Below are 21,874 nucleotides of genomic sequence, written 5' to 3' on the forward strand. Positions count from 1 at the left end.
CAATTACCGGGACTTGGACAACCAAAAATACAAATAGAGAATTCAAATATATATTTTCAAGAATATACATACATATATATACATATATATTTTTGTGCTTGAATTTTTATATAAAAAAAATAAAAAAATAAATTTAAAAAAAAACTTTGACGCAATTTTTGTCGAAAATAAAGAAGGATATCCATCACTAGTGATTGTTATGCCGATCTATAAAAATTGGTTCAACCTACCTAAATTAAAGAAAATGAAAAAAATAGACATGTTTGAGTGTGGCAATTACTTTATAAAAGTTCAAAATAATGTTACAACCTTCGAAAAATATTTTTTAGAAAAAGAAAATACCATGTATGAAAAAGGGGATGCATGGACACCTAGTTACAGCCCTGTTTTTTAAATGAATGACAGCCACGAATATTTCTCATAATTTAACCTTTTTGCTTAACATATACAAATTATCTCAAATATAAATGTATTGACATAAATTTTAAATCCAAAAACAAATAACAAAGTCCATGCAACTAATAAATTAGTCTATAAACAAAAATTGTACTTATATTTCTACAATTTCTTACTCATTGTTTCTATTTTCTGTTTGATTTCCTAGCGAATTTTCAAAAACATAAGTAATTTTGAAAACTATTTATTTTAGTTTTCAAATTTTGACTTATTTTAGAAAAACACTCCTAAAATGTGACAACAAACCATTGGTTAGGCTGAATTTAAAAAAAAATAAACAAATAAACAAATAATTACGTCAGAACTTCAGAGACTACATTTGTTAACCGAAAATTCTTCTCCTAAGTATATATAGATATGTTTATATATCAATTTGCAGGGACAAAATCCGCATGAAAAATATATATTTAAATAAGAATACATTTGTGGTTACATGTCAGCAAATAGAAATAATACCCAGGAAGGTGGTCCAAAAAAAAAAGTTCATGCTATCTCTTCAAAAAGAATGCTACCTCTGCTCCAAGTTTAATTTAATCTCTTTCCCATCATCAGTTTGTTTAGACAAGCAGAACAGCATTTATACAGCCGTCATTCTCCGGATTATTGGTCACCTGAGCATACTTCCCTGAAGAAACCAACCGTACACAAAAAACAATCATTTCAATCAACTTCATCCCAAATGAAACAAAATGAAGATCCACAATGTGAACTTTCCAAAACTATAGAACAAGGAAAGAAAAATCTTTACCCCATACTACTTTCCCTGCTGGTGTAACCAAACCCAGTTCACTCACATTCACCTAATTTAAAGGAAAAGAAGAAAATAAGTGGCCAATCCACAACAGAATTGATTGAATAACTTCATGCACAGTGAAAAGGTCGAGTGAGTGAGCAATATACCTCAATAATAGCTCCCTTGGTTATGACACCAAGAGATGTATACATTGGCCCATTCGGATTTTTCTTCACTCCAATGATCTCGAGATTGAAAGTGCATTTAAGTTCAGGATGTGTTACATGTGCTTTTGTAAATCGAAGCCCTGATGGGCGGATAAACCGCTCGTACTTGGGAGGTTTTCTTGTAAAACCTGCCCCAACAAATGTAGCTTTTGTGACCATCCTCTTCCATTGCTTGGCTGTAAAAATGACAGGGATTAATGAGTGAGCTTTCATAGTTCATAGACAATAACTGAAGATTCTCGACAATAGCTACAGACTATCGCGAAAAATAACAATCCAAGACAAACATTTGCAAATAAATGAACAAATCGGTTATGAAATACTTACTTTTTCTTTTACCAGTTCTTATCACTTTAAACATTTCATCCTCAGCAACAGGCCTGACCTAGACAAGGAAGCAAGACCAAAAGAAGAGGTGAGCCATATGAAAAATGGTACTCTTAAACTAAAGATACATAGGACAACCACAAAAAAGCCTTACCTTGGGCAGGGGGACTTCCCACTTTCCAGCTTTTTCTTTCCTCTTTTGCTTAATGGTGTTGCTAAGAACCTATTTCACAGTAGACAGTAAGATATCCAGATAGAAATTTAAAAAAAAGTACATGGCTGAAATTAAAAGAATGTTGAAATAGTGCATACTTTTGCCCGAGCTGTATTTTCACGATCCAATAGATAGGCAGGAAGAGCACCTTCATGAACATCATCATCAACCTTGCGTCTACTTGAAGACTCCTCATGCATAGCCAATCTGTTGAAACAAGTGTACAGCCATTACCATTCTAACTCTCAATTCATTTCATTCAAAATTCAATAATGTAATTAAATTTTTCAAACGCCCTAATCAAGTGTGCGCCACTTCATTTGTTAAAACGATTACAACTCTAATCTACTATAGCAAAAGCAAATACCAAATGCACAGTAAAGTACTAACCATTTATCGAAAGAGAAAAATAAAAGAATACACGGACAAACAAGTCCACAGAGGCTAAAGAAAGGGTTTCTAAACATTTATCGAAACTATTACAACTGGAGTCTACTATCGAAAATACCAAATTCACGATAAAGCATTGCCAGAAGGATAAATGAAACCCCGAAAGAACTATTGAAATACAAAATCAATGATATTAACAACCGGAGCATAATTTCAAAAGAATTCACAAAAGAAACTCACGTTTTTTTCATCAGAGCTTTCTCCGCATATCGTTTCTTCGCGAACATCTTGCCCTTAATACCCAGAGCCTGCAACATTCAAAGGCTGATCAGAAAGGGAAAGGCAATATCACAGCCGAATTGAAAACTACAAATAAGACCGCGGAAATTTTAACAGAAGGAACCGAAACCAACCTTCTGTGCCATAGCAGATCGTTTGTGCACTTCACGGGCCTCCTTCTTGCGTTTCCGCTCAAAGTGATCATGGCGGTAACCATGTCGCTTCCTGTGAAGCTCTATGTAATCTCCCTGCGGCTGTTAAACAACAAACGAATACAAAAATCAATTATTAAAATGAAAGTAACGGGAAACATGTAAAAGTTCAGTTCATGACTTAAGTATCAACCATGGCGAAAGTCTACAATGGCCAAATTGTCTGTAGAAGATAAACCCTAGAGATGAAGAAAACGAAAGCTCTCGATCGAAGAGAGCTCTTTGAAGGAAAGAGTGAGTCGGTTTTGGTAATTTTAGGTTTAATTGGTAAAGTTGGGCTTCAACCCATAATTCGGCCCATTGTACGCTCAGGCCCACGTTTTAACTCGGCCCACTTGTTTTTTTCCCTCCATCTTTTTATACTTTCTTTTCTTTTTCTTGTGAGGTTTCTCATTATTAAATAATGTGTTTTTTAGAGTGGGTGAGAGAAAATAAAGGGAGACCTCGAAGATTTAGAAAATAATCAAACCCAGAGCAGTTAACTCTAAAAAAAAACATAAAATGAAGAATAATGAGAAATCTTAGAACAAAAACCATTGAAATTAAGATTTTTGAGAGATGGTCTGAAGAGTTTTTTTTTCCTTTTTTCCGATTATTTGTGGGGGTGGGGATAGAATCTCAAGCGTGAGATTGCTGCTATAAATTCACCATAATAATGTTATAATACATATATTTAAACGCCAACAAAAGTGTAGTTCAATTGGCATAATGTTTGAACTATCGATCTCGAAGTTTGAAGTTTGATTTTTCCACTTCCACTTTTAATTACAATACCTTTTAAAAAAATTATATTTAAATGTTGAAATGCTTCGATACATTAAAATGTATAATAACTCTAAAAAAAATTCCTAAAATAAATAAATATATGTTATTTCTGTTGGTATCATATGTTATCATTCATATAGTCTTTTTTTCTTTCTTCAACATATAGTGGAAGATTTAAACATTTAACGGATGTATAATGTTGGTTTCTTTAAAAAAAAAAGTGAATCTTTAATGTCGGTTTTAAAGTAACATTGTATATGTACATATAATGTCGGTTTAAACCGACATGGTAGGTGATTCTATATTTTGAAAATCTCAAACAATTTTTAATATTTTCACTTTTTTGTTTCCCTCCCTCCCCGCTTTCATATCTCTCTCAAATTTTTTTTCCCTCCTCCCAATCAAGAACAACAAAAGTTTGGATGATATACATTTCCCACACATTTAGCTAAACCCGCTTTCCTTTGCACGATCGATGACTTTTTCTTCTCCACGAACTCGGTTGTCGTTCACCATAACAGCCTCCGCGCACGTCATCTCCGTTCGCTCAACCTTCACTCGTCGGTACCTTTCCTTCACCAAATCTAACTGTTCAAGCTCCCCCATCCGCTCCGTTTGTTCGTTCAAGCGTCTTCAGCTCCATTCGTTCGCTCAAGTGCTGTCAAATCTGATTATAATAGTTGGTTCTCATCGGATCTGACCGTAGCTCAGTCCATCTCGCTGGATCCGCACTCCATCACTTTGAATCTAACAAGCAGCTGTAGCAACTCCACACACGAATTAGGTTCTACTTCTACTCCTCTCCACACGACACGCGCAAACAGCATTTTTCCTTTCCCTTTCTCAATCGTGTTTCTCTTTCCCCAGCAGATTTGTGAATCCACGTCAACGAGCAACACCTCCAACGCTAACGCGAGTCCATGGTTTTAAGAGATGTGCTAGTATGCCACCAAATGATATAAAACCGTTTTTTATTTTATTTCAATCTAAAACATGAATAACAGCAATATTTCTTGGTATATGATCATTTTTTCTCTCTTCCATATCCTAGAATATCCTTCTAAATACAATATTTGTGGCATACGAGGACGATTGGCTTTTGGATACATTTTATTTCAGGATTTTGTAAAAATATATTTCACTGTCTACACAAGATGCAAGATATGAGAACTTTCTACTGAGGAAAATAATATGTTTATGCTTTGAATATTTGGTTTCTAAAAAGTTTTCTCTGTTTGGATGGTCGAGTTTGGGGGATGAGATCTTTTGATGTTTGTCCTTTGCATTGCATTTGTTGTTTGTGTTGAAATTATCTTTAATTGATGTCTTTCAATTTGTTTTGAATAAGATGCTTGATGTTATTGAAAAATATAAACAATTGAAAACATCACCTTAACTATTACAAGATGGACGACTTCCTAGATATTGAACTAAAAATTCGTGATTATGAGTTGGATCACTTTGTTGTTGTGAACAATGATGTTTATGCAAGTGATTGCCTACATGATAAAATCAAACTTCTATAAAGCTTTTTAGTGATGCCTGTTAAGGAGAAGACTAAAGATGACCATGTTAGCAGCAAGGCCACCGTGGCACCTCAGTCCAACACAATCAGCAGCTGAATGGACCCTTTATGTGGCTAACAGAAATTGGTTAGAGAACAATCTGATGGTGTGAGGACTGATGACAGGCAGAAATATACGTTATTATAGGCCTTTTATTTAGAATTATGAGGGCTGATAAAAAGAATATGCAGCGATTAGGCTAAGAATTCATGAGAAAGTGAGTTTGCGTCGATCGGCAATGAAAATCTCGGCTAACCCACTATTATGCGTTATTTTGCATCCAAATGTCTATTTTTGTAGCTAACGTAGAAAACGATCGAATGCGGTGAATCTCACCATCGCAGAGGCGATCGCATACGTTCGACGCATGGATGTTATGGCCATTAATCGCATGTGTCCATTGCATAGAGGTTACGGCTACAAAGTAATAACCATAATAAAGGGATGAACACAAGAGTGGTGGAATGCGAAGATACTTTGGAAACCAAGCAGGAATGCACACCTCGGGAGTACTAAAAGATGAAGTTGACATTTCACCTACCACATCGTTAGCAACAAAGATTCAGAGCAGGTCCATCACGCCGTTAGCTGCAGAAATTTAGAAAAGGACCATTAATGTTGTCGGTGATTGAGCTCTATAAATAGAAGCCTTAGAGCACAACTTGAAACCATCCGAGCTTCTGCTTTAGGGCAGATCCTTGTGATCCAGACGAAAGCGTGAGAAGACATTATTGAGAGTTCTTTATTCCTTCAACCATTCCAAGTGATGACTGAAGATTCGTCGGAGATAGATCTCGAGAGAGACTACTCCACCGCCCATCCATGGCACCACCAGCAGCCTTGACACACATCTAATGGAAGCAAGAATTGCTTACATCTGGCCTTCCATCTCTTTTCTATCTTTGTATTGTATTACATTTTGGCTTAAGAGATTAATACATTTTGTGATCAATGCATTTCTCTACTTCCTTCGATTTCATCGTCATTTACCTCTTCTTATCATCCTTTACTATCATTGCAACGACTAAGTAAGATTACTAGAGTATCGCATACTTAATCATACGACATAGACATATGAAGCATGTAGCAAACCACCGAGAGGTGTGCGCTACGCAAGTTTTGTGAGAAAATCCTCTTTGCTTAGTGTGAGGCTGTAGTAACGCTTGTCTATGAGTGATCATAATGCTTGTCTATGAGCAGAATCAGTAGCGACTAACTGTTCGAGAGGATAAGTAGTTGAACTCACTAAGCGAAGTAAGCAGTGTTCCTAGGGATAGGAATAATCTTATGTCAACCATGCTTTATGTGATTACCTTGTCTTATGAGCGCATCATTCATCATTTAGGCATACTTGGGAGAGTAGTCTAAAAACCAAATCTAGGCTTGGGAAAGTCAAATTGGATCACATAAGCAAGAATAAAGGCTTAGGAATAAGCTCTGTTTTCTATTACACATCGCATGCACCCTATAGGATAGGATATGAAAGTATGCGGTCACATCGCATGCGTCTAAAAGTAGGATACGGTGGTATGTGGTCACCTTGTTCATGTGTGGGAGCACGTGAGCAAGAATAGAGACTTAGACATAAGTTCTATCCATACTATCGCATATGCATCGCATGTGTCTTCGTCGAGTGTGTATAGCATAATCGCATAGCTTGCGCTGGATGGGGTTACCCTTGCGATCAAGCTTATTGATGCGGTGAAGTCATCTATGCCATTTTATCTATTTTTCTCATGCATCTTATTACGCGTTAACAGTTGTCGTGTCTCTATCTCTCATAGTCATACTTCCATTGCTTAATTTGTTTAGTCAGGAGTAGGAGTAATGCATAGTCCTTAAACTTCAATATTCTTTTATTCTTCGTCGCAACACATTACTTCATAACATTTAGCTACAAGTCCCTAAGTTCGACCTCGGATCACCCGAGAAACTTGCAATCTCGCTATACTTGGCGAGAAAGCAAGAAAACTTGTGACAAGAATGCATGGTCATCGCATAGATTCTTAGATGCATATTGCATAAACCAATGCATGACCAACGACACATGGAGAATGGACGATAAACGCATATTTATTTATTCCATTTTTTACGCATCAAGGACCACCCCCCTTTGGCTGCTACTTGTAACTTTACATTATTTATTATTCTTTATTAATTCTTGCCCAAAGTTCTTAGGGCTTCGGTTGTAAAAGAATAGAGTGTATTGGGTGAATACTGCATAATTAATATACTGAGATTTCAAAGGCCTCTTCGTCTTCTTCATGAAACTGTCCCCTGCCCTTTCGTTTTCTACCTTAACTTGGTATCAGAGCCATTATGGCCAACGCTAATATCAATGGCAGCTCCCATTTTAACCCTAACAGCACTGTATTTAGTAGCCCTCCCCTGAGTCAACTTCTGAACCAAATCACCTCGATAAATTTGGATCGGAGTAATTTCCTGCTATGAAATAACCTTGCACTACCTATTCTAAGGAGCTATAGGCTTGAAAGTCACCTGACCGGCCAGAAGACTTATCCCCCGATGTATCTTCAGATGGCTATGGGAGGAAAGTCTAACATTGTAGGAGTTGTAAATGTTGGCATCAGTAAAGTTGCTATTGGAGCATCCTTGTCTGAAGGAGGCTTAAGTGGGAATTTCGGAGCTTCGAGCTCCACTATGGTTCCTGAGGTAAATCCTCAGTATAAAGCTTGGATGGTTGTCGACCAACTCTTGCTCGGCTGGTTGTACAACTCAATGACCCCTGAAGTTTTCGTTCAAGTAATGGGGTGTTCTTATGCGAAAGACCCATTGGACAGCGTTCAGCAACTCTTTGGGGTCTAATATTGTGTAGAATAAGACTATCTCAAACAAGTTTTCCAATTTACTCACAAAGGTAATATGAAAATGGAAGAATATTTAAGAGTTATAAAGAACAATTCTGATAAACTTGAACAAGCTAGTAGTCTGGATTCTACGAGAGCTTTGGTGTCACAGGTCCTCTTAGGTCTGGATGAAGAGCACAACACAGTGGTGGCTACAATCCAAAGCAAAGTAGAAGTATCCTGGTTTGATATGCAATCTGAATTGCTTCTGCTTGAGAAACGCCTAGAATATCAAGTTGTACAAAAAACCTCTGTCGGTTTCAGTCACAATGCCAATACTAGAGGGCCGGTTATTAACAACAACCAAAAACCTCAGAATGGAGCTAACAAGAATGGAAGTCAGCGAGGTGGAGGTAACAGAGGATGTGGCAGAGGCAGAGGCAACAGCCAATGTGTCAGGTGTGTGGGCGACTTGGTCACACTTCTTATTATTGCTATAGACGCTACAACAGAGAACTAGCACCACCAATTTTTTCACAAAACAAAGGGGGAAGCAACTTCAATCCACAGCAAAATAGGGGAACTCCCCAGATTCAGTCAGCCTTAGTAACCTCACAAAGTGTTCATCCCTCCACTACCAGCCCTAAAACACTCACTGAGCCTAGTTGTATTGGATCATAGTAACCGTGAGTTTAAAAGGAAAGTGGTTTCCTATTTTGAAAAGAAGTTTTTACAAAAGATTGAAAAGAATTTCGAGTTTTCTCTCGGCATATAGAAACTCATGGTGGTCGTCAAGTAAATACAGATTTACTAAACGATGGCTGAGCGAGCTAAACGATCGTGCAATGTTTACTAAATGATCGCATAGCTTTGCTAGATGATAACGGGCAGAAATGCACGTTATCATTGTGCTAAGTTCTTAAACAATGTTGGTTTTCGTTGATAAAATGTGTTAGATTGCAGCATTAAGTTTATTATATTGTGGCCGCATGCGTTCATCGCATAGGAACAGTTAATTTTTGTATTTTTATGCAGAATATGCATTGATGCAAGGCGGAAATTGCGATCATAGGAAAACATTGGTCGAGCGTAGCATTACCGCAAGGCTTTGCAGTGATTGTGTTCGCAAACATTTGCTCAAGAAGGATTGCCACAACTTGGTCGACGCAACTTGGTGGGTGTATCTAGGTGAAAGGCATAATTAATCGCGATGGGACAGAAAGCTGATGACGGTCGAATCCGAATTAAGCTGACAGCCGCTAACGATAACAAGTACATTTAGCTTTTCGATGACAAATATTCGTCGCATCTGTCAGGGAATTAAAGCCATCCCATCTGAACAGTCATAAGAGAGAATCCGTCTTCACCCCGAAGCTCTATAAATACCAAAGGCATTCTTCAAAAAAAGGGTAAACCTGTTCACGAATTTGAGAGCTCAGCGCGTCTTTGTCCATAGTTTTTTCCTTTTTATTTTAAGGCGGAGCATGGGAAGAATAAAGACGTCGGAGATCGCTCAGAGCAACTCGAGAGAGAACCTTGAGGCATAGAAGCAGAGAACGGGCCGACTCTCGTGAGAGCGAGATTATCTTTTGAACACGGAGAAAACCAGTGTAAAAGCCTGGGCAGTAAGAGATTACTACCAAGCTCTTTATTCTATACTTGCATTATTATTTTGTACTTCATCTTTATATTTATACAATGGAAGTTCTTATTCTACATATGTTCACTCTCTTAGCACGCATGAGTAGCTAAACTAGTCGAATGGGTTGAGAAGAATTAAGCTAACATGACCTAGGAAGTTTAATGCTTGCGATAACTTGTGATATGCTATGCCAAATACCCCTTTAGAGCTACTCGAGAGAGAGTCTGAAAAAAGAACCTAAGACTTGAGAGAGCTAGGTTAGAATCAAGACTTGAGAGAGCAAGATTAGAACTGCATAAACAAGAGATAGGGACTTAGAGATAAGCTCTGTTGTCAACCTGCATCGCATGCATCCTAGAGATGGGAATGATATTATGTGGTCGCTTTATTTGTGTGTATGTCATTTTGTCATCGCAAGAATAAAAATAAAGGCTTATGTGTAGGTTCTATAGACTTATTGATATATCGCATGTGTTCTACCGTTAGAAGCCGTGGCATACGCATCGAGAGGTGGTTTACTGTTGTATGCATGTTGCATGATCGCATAGCATGAACGCATCCTAGGAAGTGTTAGCTGAAACTTTTCTCAAACCATTCAACGCATACTCATCGCATTTCCTATTCATTCAACTCTTTTCAAACTCCGCCACATTTGTTTATTTTTTAGGTACCGCAAACAACAACCTCAACAACTATTGATTTATTTGGTTACCGCAAAGTTTTCCTAAGAATTACCACTCCAACCTATTTTCACAAGTCCCTGAGTTCGACCCTGGACTTACTAGGAAACTCAGTGGAGTTTACACTTGGATTCTGCTGAGGAAACTTGAAAGCTCAACGTAACTTCACCATCGCATTTCATTCACATTTCCACATCATAAAATAATGCATCACTAGATGATCGTTGGCCAAAGATAAACGATCGTGTAGAGTCTATATACGACAAACTGAGCTAAACAATCGCATAGCTTTATCTAAACGATTGGGAATCGACCTATATGATAGGTCTCAGCCATCTCCCACTTGCCCAATCGTGTACGCGATCATTGTTTCCTCCGTTTGTCAGCCTCACATCAAGTCCGAACAAAGCCTACCCTTTGGATTCTCACTCCAAGAATACTGAGGGCTCCGAGTAGTGGTGTCGATCCTGTTTCCCTGTCTCTTATACACATCTAGATGTGTATAAGAGACAGCCCTTTGGATTTTCATACCGAGAATACCAAGGTCGCCTTGTTGGTGGTGTCAGACTCAATTCAACACCGTCGAGGTTTACTGGAGGACGTTCGTGGTGCTGTGGAGGTCGTTCGTGTTGTGGAGGAGTTCGTGACCGAGAAGATCGTTGAGGACGAGCGCGAAGTGTTCGTGTGGTGTTCGTTGCGGTGTTGCGGTCGTGTAGATCGGGCGTTCGTGGTTGCTGTTGTTCGAGCGATCAGAGTGTGCAACGAAGCGTGGAGACCGATTTAGGTTATCACTTAAGGCATGATCCACTTGTATATCATATATACATGCTTAAGTTCACATAAGATAATCAAGGAGCTTTGTTTATTGGATATGAGTAAATGCCAGAATTAAATAACACTTATTTTATTCATTGAACAATGTGTATCTTTACAAAACAACGAGACTCTGGGAGAATTAGGACACCAATCTCAACAAGTCTGTATGCTGACAGTGGAGCCTCAAGTCATGTGACAGCTGACTATGGCAATCTTGGAAATGCCAATGAGTATGGAGGTAAGGAATCTGTTGTTATTACAAATGGTGACAACTTTAACATTTCACATATTGGTGATGCTTGTTTATCTAGTAATAAAGGCCAACTGAAACTAAAAGATATGTTGTGTGTACCCAATATTGCCAAAAATTTAGTGAGTGTATCCAAACTTACTAAAGATAATAACATATTTATTGATTTTCATGATGGTTTTTGTCTTATCAAGGACAAGGATACAGAGCTAATCATACTGAAGGGGTAGATTAGAGATGGTCTTTATCAGCTAAGAGATGTATAAGTTTGCTCGAATGGAGGTTTTTTGAAGGAGTCTGGTCAGCAGCAGTCTATGCACAAAAATAATAATTTATCTGCCTTAACATTGTCTAGTTCAAGGAAGGTGTCTAAAAGTATGTGCCATAAACGTCTAGGTCATCCCTCTTTAAGAACACTTGAGTTAGTTTTAAAGCAATTTAATCTTCCTATAATCATCAATGAAGATATTGAGTTTTGTGATTTCTGTCAATATGGAAAGTCTCACTCTTTGCTTTTCCTAACTCTAAGTCTCAAGCCACTAAGTTGTTTGATTTAGTCCACACAGACTTGTGGGAGCCTGCACCAATTTTATCTACTGATGATTATAAATACTATGTTATATTTGTTGATGATTACAGTCGGTATACTTGGATTTACCCTTTACTGTTGAAGAGTGATACTCTAGCTGCCTATCAACACTTCACTATCATGATTAAAAGACAGTTTGACAGTACTATTAAAATGCTTCAATCTGACAATGGGGGTGAATATGTCAAGGTACATCAGTTCTGTGGACAGCAGGGAACTATCTCCAGATTTTCTTATCCCTATACCTCTACACAAAATGGTAAGGCTGAAAGAAGGCATAGGGATATTGTGGAAAAAGGCCTCACAATGCTTGCTCAAGCCTCCATTCCCCTTCAACATTGGTGGGATGCTTTTGTGTATGCTACTTACCTCATAAATGGCTTACCAACTATGGTACTTCAAGGTAAATATCCACTTGAACTTCTATTAAGTAAGAAGCTTGATTTTGAATCTCTGAAAATATTTGGTTATGCTTGCTTTCCTTGTCTGAAACCATATACTACTCACAAGTGTAACTATCGTACAGTGAAGTGTGTTTACCTTGGACCTAGTTCGCATCATAAAGGTTATAAATGCTTGAATGAGTCCGGACGAGTATTTATTTCTAGGCATGTTATCTTTAATGAACTTGATTTTTCCTTTAAGTCCAGTTTTACAACAGTGCAGCAAGCTCCTGTACAACAATATACTCCTACACCTTGTCTTACCTCAGTCTCTGTGGTACAACCAACTATGCCTTCCCCACCTTTACCCAGCCCATCTCCCTTAAATCAACATGATGTGCCTTCGCCCGGTTCTCCTCCTATACAGGCCACAACCAACTTCTCATCCACCAATACTCCACCATTGTCCGTGTCTCCCACAAACAGCCCACATCCAACCCCTTCTCCACAAAATCATCCCAACACTCCTACGTCCACGCCTACTTTACCAACCAATGCTTCCTCCCCTCAGTCACCTTTTCCTACAGCCACTACATCTTCTGCAACAACAGTCATACCAATGCCTCCTCTCCCACTTCCCACACACACAATGATAACTCGTGGGAAAGTCGACATCTTCAAACTTAGAGTACTACTCACTAAACCTTCAAGGGACTAGTCAACCACAGAACCTACTCGTGTTAGTGATGCACTCAAAATACCACAGTGGAAGGAAGCAATGGATGCTGAATACTCTGCCTTGATAAAGAATAATACCTAGCGCTTTGTTCCATTCTCAACCTCCTATAATGTTGTAGGCACAAAGTGGGTGTTTAAAATCAAAAGGCATTTTGATGGCACTATCCAATGCTACAAAGCTCGCCTAGTTGCTAAAGGTTTTCATCAAACACTTGGAGTGGACTTCTTTAAAATGTTCAGCCTTGTGGTTAAGGCCTCAACTGTCCGGGTTGTGATTACTCTTGTAGTAGCTAAGTGTTGGAAACTAAGGCAACTTGACTTCAACAATGTCTTTCTCAATGGCACACTTCAAAAAGATGTCTATATGAGCCAACCACCAGGGTATGCTGATCCTCATTGTCCCAATCACGTAGCAAGCTGAATAAGGTCATCTATGGCCTAAAACAGGCACCAAGGGCGTGGAATACCACCTTAAGAGAAGAACTACTATCTTGGGGTTTTCAAAATGCAGGTTTGATACTTCTCTGTTTGTTTTTCGTAATGGTTCTTCTCTTGTGTTGCTTCTCGTTTATGTTGATGATGTTATCCTCACTGGTAATGACTCTCATATGATGAACAACCTAGTCAAGATGTTGAACAGTCGGTTTGCTTTAAAAGACCTTGGGCCTCTCCATTACTTTTTAGGCGTGCAAATTCATTATCTGAAAAATGTTGTCCTTCTCAGTCAAGAGAAGTATGTTGATGAACTAATGACTAAGTTGAATCTTCTTGACACAAAACCAGCCCCCTCACCGAGTTTCATGAATCGGTAGCTCTCCATTTCTGATGGCACACCTCTTACCGTCCCTTTTGTGTATCGAAGCACGATTGGTGCTCTTCAATATCTAACAAACACAAGACCTGACATCACCTATATAGTCAATCAGCTCAGCCAATTCCTCAAATGTCCAATCGATGCTCACTAGCAAGCTGTCAAATAACTCCTACGATACATCAATGGCACAAAGCATTTTGGACTTTATATTCAGCCCAGCTCTGATCTCTCTATCTCGGCATTCTCAGATGTTGACTAGGCTGCTAATATGGATGATCAGAAGCCATTGTCGCATATTGCGTCTTCCTTGGTAATAGTCTTGTGTCTTGGTCATCCAAAAAGCAGTCGGTGGTGGCTCGATCAAGCACTAAATCAGAATACAAGGCCCTTGCATATGCATCAACTGAAATAATTTTGATTCAATAGTTGCTTGAAGAGATTGGTATGGTGCAAAGTACAAAATCAGTTCTTTGGTGTGACAATCTAAGTGTATGTGCTCTTGCTGTCAATTCGGTATTCCATGCTAGGACAAAATTATCGAGATTGACATTTATTTTGTTCGAGATCAAGTCCTCAAAGGGAACTTAGATGTTCGGTATGTACCCTCGTCTGATCAAGTAGTTGATTGTCTCACTAAGACCCTCACACATTCACAGTTTTTTACTCTTTGGGATAAACTCGACATTCTTACACTCCCGTCTCGTTTGAGGGGGGATGTTAAGGAAAAGGCTAAAGATGACCATGTTAGCAACAAGGCCACCGTGGTACCTCAATCCAACACAATCAGCAGCTGAATGGACCGTTTATGTGACTAACAAAAATTGTTTAGAGAATAATCTGATGGTGTGATTGTTGGGATTGATGTCCTAATTCTCTCGGAGTCTCGTTATTTTGTAAAGATACACATTGTTTGATGAATAAAATAATTGTTATTTAACTATGGCATTTACTCATATCCAATAAACAAAGCTCCTTGGTTATCTTATGTAAACTTAAGCATGTATATTTGATTTAAAAGTGGATCATGACTTAAGTGATAACCTAAATAGGTCTGTAGTATAAGGATTAAGGTGGAATACCTTATCCTGGTGACACTATGGATACGGCCTGCTTTGTAAAGGTTTGCAAGTGTTGTAAACTATTACAGATGGTAGATCCTGACCATTCATGTGGAGACGTGCGAGCAGGGGTGTCCTATACTAAGAGTTTGTATAAGACTTGGACCACGAGATGATTAGACTCTATATATAACGTCGTTGATACTAGAGACTTACATCTCACCTAAACGACTATAGGTGACATGACCTCAATTCTGAGTGTTTTGTGAACTCCTGCCTTTAAAGGCGGTCTTTTGATTAGTATGGGTGAGAGTAGCCAGATTGCCAACTCAACATGCTTACCTTTTTGAGGATTTGTCTGATCTGGGAGCTGGGAACTCAATCCACAAGATGGAATTCACTTCTTTCTCAAAGTAGGGATAAGTAGAGAGATTGCTCCCTTAAGGGCTGATTCTGGGGATTGAACATAGTGGACACAACTTCTCTTTGGAAGAGATGACTCAGTCATAGTAGGACTATGACTTATGTTCATTAGAGAGATCAATGGTACTTAAGGAGCTAGATGTAACTATAGAGGCATAACGATTATTGGCCCAGCTGTACTTACGAGCGATCTGTGAAGGGTTATCGCACTGCTGATTGGTTAAGATGGACACATAATATATCTGTGGTGAGAAGAGTTCAATTGTCGGTCTTAAGTAGAGTGCCTAGCAATCAACGGATGGTAGATCCCGTGACTAAAGAGTTTAGTCAGTTATTTACGTATCGTTGGAGTTTCGAGCTATAGGTCTATAAGGTCCCCTTGGTAGCTCAATAGATTCAGTTAAGGATTAGTTCTTGATGTTGATTGAAGTGTTCAAATTGACAAGAGGTATGTTGATTATATATGATATAATCGGTAGAATGTATGAGATACATCTAGTGGATGATTAATATAAATGATATTTACATTAAGTATCATGGAATAGAAAAAGAGCTATGGTTTATATATTTCATGAGATGATATATTAAAATCATTGGTTATAAATATAGTATGATAAGTTGGTTATCATTTATATTTATAATAATATTAATATTAGATAATTAAATCTTTTTCTCTACTAACCAATTAAGTGGGTAGTTATTGGTGATTCATGGTAACCGTGAGATAAAAGGAAAATTATTTTCTTGATTTTAGGAAGTTTTGAAAAAGTTTTGCAAAAGTAATTTTGAGATTTTCTCTCGGAAAAACTTTTCACGGAGTGTGTCAAGTAAATGCAGATTTACTAAGCGATAACTTATTTTAGTAAACGATCGTGTAGTATTTTGTAGGCGACAGACACTGAGTTAAATGATCACTTAGTTTTTGATAGACGACTGCTTAGCCTTTGTTAAACGATTGGGCATCGACCTATACAATAGGTTTCAGCCATCTCCCACTTACCCAATCGTGTACACGATTTTTCATTCCTCCTTCGTCTACCTCATACCAAGTCCACACAGAACCCACCCTCTGGATTCTCACACGAAGAATACCAAGGTAGCCTTCTTGGTGGTGTCATACTCAACTAGACAGCGTCGAGGTTCTGTGGAGGCCGTTCGTGTTACTGGGGTGGTTTGTGACCGAAGTGATCGCAGAGGTCGAGTACGCGGTGTTCGTGTTGCGGAGCGATCGTGTTGTTCGAGCGTTCGTGAGCAAGGAGCGTGGAGACGAGTATACAAATGTTCATAGATTTTCTCCTTGTTCGGTTGTTGTATCATGCTGTAATTTCTATTTTGAATGCATAACCATTTGTTTTGTTTACGATTTCAATTTGTAATGTTTATACTGTTGGGATGGGTTTTGTGCAGTTGGTCAATATCAAGGTGAACTCCAAAAATGGATATTAGGTTTTACCCCAATCATATTTTTTTCCCTTCGGATTGGCCTTTTGGGATGGACCTCTAGGGCTTAAAATGGCAAGTCACACTTACGGGAGATTATTAAGTAAGTTAATTATCTCTTGGCCAAATCAATGATGGCTAGTCATTATAGGAACAAGAGTTGTTCTAGTATTAATGACTAATTGAGAACTTCTCAATTCAGAGGAGGGATAACTGACCTTCCTTCAACGGCTTTTGTCCTAAACCTTTGAAGCGTCATTGCAAAACTAGATGTCACACGGGATTCATGTTAGTTTTGCTAAAACCTTATCGGATGTTGTTTTGTTTAATAACGAGTATTTGCTTAAAACCTAACGTAGATTAATGTATTTTTCTTTTCAGCAACTCATTAGTATTTCCGTTTAAAGCTTTTCAAAATGACCGATTTTTTACAGTGGAAAGAATCGTGTGAAACGAATTTCGTGGCAAACGACCTCCATCCCACTACTCTCCAAAAGAGAAGGCAAGACAGTAAATATGATTTATTGGTCTTGGAGACATGTTTGGTAGAGAATAATGATTCTGCCTGGATCCTTGATTCAGGTGCTACCAATTATGTCAGTTCCTCTTACCAAGGATTTAGTTCCTTGCAAACGTTACCACGGGGAGAGATAACTCTTCGAGTCGATAATGGTAAGGTTGTTTCAGCTGTTGTTGTAGGTAGGCTAAAGTTATTTGTTGACAAGAAACGTTATCTGGTACTGGATAATATTTTTGCAGTTCCTTATATTAAGAGGAACTTAATCTCGATTTCTTGCTCATTGAACAAGGCTATACCATCTTTTTTCTGAGAATAAAGTATTTATTTTCAAGAATGGAATGAAAATTGGTTTTGGTTCAATGGAAAATAACTTATATGTACTAAGGTCGTTAGTCATAAAAGCCTTGTTTAACACTGAAATGTTCAGTACGGAAACAATAGCTAAAAGATCAAAGTTTAACCAAAGAAAAACGCTCATCTTTGGCATCTAAGGTTAGGTCACATCAACCTCAATGGATTGAGAAGTTGGTGAAGAGTGGACTTCTAAAGAGTTTAGAAGAAAACTCCTCGCCGGTATGTGAATCATGCCTTAAAGGCAAGATGACCAAATGACATTTTACTGGAAAAGGTTATAGATCCAAGGAAGCCTTAGAACTTGTACAATCAGACCTCTGTGGTTCGATGAATGTTAGAGCTCGAAGTGGGTATGAATATTTCATCTCTTTCATAGATGATTATTCAAGGTTTGGGTATCTCTTCTTAATGCAACGTAAGTCTGAAGCTCTTGACAAGTTCAAGAAGTATAAGGCTGAAGTTGAAAACTTGTTAGGTAAGAAGATAAAAACACTACGATCTGATCGTGGTAGAGAGTATATGGATCTTCAATTCCAGAACTATATAATAGAACATGGGATTGCGTCCCAACTCTCGGCCCCAGGTACACCTCAGCAGAATGGTGTATCAGAAAGGAGGAACAAGACCTTGTTGGACATGGTTCGGTTTATGATAAGTTATGCTCATCTTCCAGACTCGTTTTGGGGTTATGCAGTACAGACGGCATGTTATATCCTGAACAACGTTCCCTCGAAAAGTGTTTCTGAAACACCTATTGAGTTATGGAGAGGCCGTAAAGGTAGTTTATACCACTTCAAGATTTGGGGCTGTCCGACACATGTGCTAGTAACTAACCCAAAGAAGTTGGAACCGCGTTCGAAGGTTTGCCTCTTTGTAGGCTACCCCAAGGAAACGAGAGAAGGATACTTCTATGATCCAAGTGAGAACAAAGTGTTTGTTTCCACTAATGCTATCTTCTTGGAAGAAGATCACATGAGGGATCAGAAGCCATAGAGTAAGCTCGTTTTATGTGAGATCTCAAGTGAGACTAAAACTGCTGAGGGTTCAACAAGAGTTGTTGAATAGGCTGATAGATCAACAAGAGTTGTTGAGGTCGAGACGTCTAATCAACCAGCTCAAGAGTTGAGACTGCCTCAACGTAGTGGGAAGGTTATAAACCCACCGGATTGCTACATGGGTTTGACTAAAGCCCAAAACATGATTACGACTGATGGGGTTGAGGATCCGTTGTCTTTTAAGAAAGCAATGGAGGATGTTGACAAAGATGAATTGGTTAAGGCCATGAACTAGGAAATGGAGTCTATGTACTTCAATAACGTATGGGAGCTTGTTGATCCAACTGATAGGGTCAGACCTATTGGATGTAAGTGGATCTATAAGCGAAAGAGAGATGTAGATGGAAAGGTGCAAACCTTTAAAGCTAAAATCATGGCAAAAGGTTATACAAAGATTAAGGGAGTTGACTATGAGGAAACTTTCTCACCTATTGTCATGCTTAAGTCTATCCAAATTCTCCTATCCATAGCCATATTTTATGATTATGAAATATGGCACATCAAGACTGCCTTTCTGAATGGTAATCTTGAGGAGACCATCTATATGATTCAACTAGAGAGGTTTATAGCTCCAGATCAAGAACAAAAAGTTTGCAAACTTAATAGGTCTATTTAGGGACTGAAACAAGCATCTCGATCATGGAACATCAGATTTGACACTGCTGTCAAGTCGTTTGGCTTTGACCAGAACGTTGATGAGCCTTATGTTTACAAGAAGATCATCAATAGCTCAGTAGCTTTCCTGGCACTGTATGTGGATGATATCCTATTCATTGGGAATGATGTAGGATATCTGACTGACATTAAGAATTGGCTAGTTGCCTAGTTCCAAATGAAAGATTTAGGTGAGGCATAGTATGTTCTCAGGATCCAGATCATTCGGGATCACAAGAACAAACGGTTAGCCCTATCTCAGGCATCGTACATTGATCAAATGTTGATCAGGTATAGGATGCAAGATTCCAAGAGGGGTTTGTTACCTTTTAGGCATGAAATCGTTCTGTCTAAGGATCAATGTCCTATGACACCTCAAGAGGTTGAGGAGATGAGATATATTCCCTATGCTTCTGCTGTAGGAAGCTTGATGTATGCAATGTGGTGTACCAGACCCAACATTTGCTATGTAGTAGGGATTGTTAGTCAATATCAGTCCAATTCAGGATTTGATCACTGGACGGCGCTCAAAACGATCCTCAAGTATCTTCGGAGAACAAAGAACTTCATGCTTGTGTATGGAAATAAGGATCTGATCCTTACAGGATACACGGACTCTGACTTTCAAACCGATCGAGATTCTCGCAAATCGACATCGGGGTCAGTGTTTACTCTGAATGGAGTGGTTGTACTTTGGTGCAACATCAAGTAAAGATTCATCGCGGACTCCACTATGGAAGCCGAATACGTAGCGGATTATGAAGCAGCTAAAGAGGCTGTTTGGCTGAGGAAGTTTCTTACAGATGTGGAAGTTGTTCCAAATATGAATTTACCTATCACTTTTTACAGCGGAGATATGGCAAATTCGAAGGAGCCTCAGAGTCATCATCGAGGTAAGCACATAGAATGAAAATATCACCTGATTAGGGAGATTGTGCATCTCGATGATGTGATAGTCGAGCAAATCGCATCGGAGCACAATGTTGTCAATCCCTTTACAAAGGCCCTCATGGCTAAAGTGTTTGAGGGTCACCTAGAGAGTCTAGATCTGCGGGACATGCGGCATCTTGTCTAGGGCAAGTGGGAGATGATACTGGGGTATGCCCTAGTTTATTATATTTTGTACATTTTTATATTGTATTGTACATTAGTCTCCCGAGTCATTAGGACAAATGGGAGATTGTTGGGATTGATGTCTTAATTCTCCTAGAATCTCGTTGTTTTATAAATATGCACATTGTTAAATGAATAAAATAAGTGTTATTAAATTTTGGCATTTACTCATATCCAATAAACAAAGCTCCTAGGTTATTTTATGTGAACTTAAGCATGTATATGTGATATACAAGTGGATCATGCCTTAAATGATAACCTAAATCGGTCTGTAGTATAAGGATTAAGGTGGGATACCTGATCCTGGTGACACTACGGATACGACCCGCTTTGTAGAGGTTTGCAAGTGTTGTAAACTACTACAGATGATTGTTCTTGATCATTCATGTGGAGACGTGGAGCGGGGGTGTCCTATACAAAGAGTTTGTATAAGACCTGGACCACGAGATGACTAGACTCTCTATATAACCCCGTTGATACTAGAGACTTGCATCTCACCTAAACGACCATAGGTGACACAACTTCAATCTTGAGTGTTTTGTGAACTCCTACCTTTGAGGGCGGTCCTTTGATTAGTATGGGTGAGAGTGGCCAGATTGTCGACTCAACATGCCTACATTTTTTGGGACTTATCTGATCTGGAAGCTGGAAACTCAATCCACAATATGGAATTCACTCCTTTCCCGAAGCAGGGATAAGTAGAGAGATTACTCCCTTAAGGGCTGATTCCGGGACTTGAACATAGTGGCCACAGCTTCTCTTTGGAAGAGAAGACTCAATCATAGTAGGACTATGATTTATGTTCATTAGAGGGATCAGTGGTACTTAAGGAGACAGATGTAATTACAGGGGCATAACGGTTATTGGCCCAGTTGTACTTATGAGCGATCTGTGAAGGGTTGTTGCACTTCTGATTGGTTAAGATGGACACATAATATATCTGTAGTGAAGAAAGTTTAGTTGTCGGGCTTTAGTGGAGTAACTGGCAGTTAACAGATGGTGGATCCCATGACTAAAGAGTTTAGTCAGTTATTCACGTACCGTTGGAGCTTCGGATCTATAGGTCCATGAGGTCCTATTGGTAGCTTGGATTCATGTTGAAGGATCAATTCTTGGTGCTGATTTTAAATGTTCTAATTGACAAAAGGTATCTTGATTATATGTGATATAATCGGTATGATGTATAAGATACATCTAGTGGAGGAATTGATGTAAATGAGATTTGCATTAAGTACCATGGAATAGAAAAAGAACTATGGTTTATATGTTTCATGAGATGAAATATTAAAACTATAGGTTATAAATATAGTATGATAAGTTGGTTACCATTTATATTTATAATAATATTGATTATTAGATAATTAATACGT

The 21,874-nt window shown here is 38.5% G+C and overlaps 1 protein-coding gene across 1 annotated transcript; it reads right to left on the reverse strand.

Moving 5' to 3' along the window:
- Window positions 1-774: 774 nt before the first annotated feature.
- On the reverse strand, window positions 775-3,077 carry LOC120073882 (ribosome biogenesis protein NSA2 homolog). The gene is made up of 9 exons (XM_039026796.1): window positions 2,972-3,077; window positions 2,761-2,880; window positions 2,588-2,655; window positions 2,056-2,164; window positions 1,898-1,966; window positions 1,744-1,801; window positions 1,357-1,592; window positions 1,205-1,256; window positions 775-1,081 (listed from the first exon to the last, which is right to left on the reverse strand). Exons 1-9 carry the CDS (start codon window positions 2,972-2,974, stop codon window positions 1,014-1,016), a joined length of 783 nt encoding a protein of 260 aa, XP_038882724.1. The 5' UTR covers window positions 2,975-3,077; the 3' UTR covers window positions 775-1,013.
- Between the last annotated feature and the right edge of the window lie 18,797 nt (window positions 3,078-21,874).

This window comes from Benincasa hispida, chromosome 3 (assembly GCF_009727055.1).
Source record: "Benincasa hispida cultivar B227 chromosome 3, ASM972705v1, whole genome shotgun sequence".
NCBI classification, from domain to species: domain Eukaryota; kingdom Viridiplantae; phylum Streptophyta; class Magnoliopsida; order Cucurbitales; family Cucurbitaceae; genus Benincasa; species Benincasa hispida.

What these genes read in the sequence shown, in the direction of transcription:
- LOC120073882 (XM_039026796.1), bottom strand. An exon ending in AAAGCTCTGATGAAAAAAAC is followed by an intron (nt 2,165 to 2,587) that starts GTGAGTTTCTTT and finishes TTGTTTCAACAG; the next exon opens with ATTGGCTATGCATGAGGAGT. An exon ending in AGCAGGGAAAGTAGTATGGG is followed by an intron (nt 1,082 to 1,204) that starts GTAAAGATTTTT and finishes TGGTTTCTTCAG; the next exon opens with GGAAGTATGCTCAGGTGACC.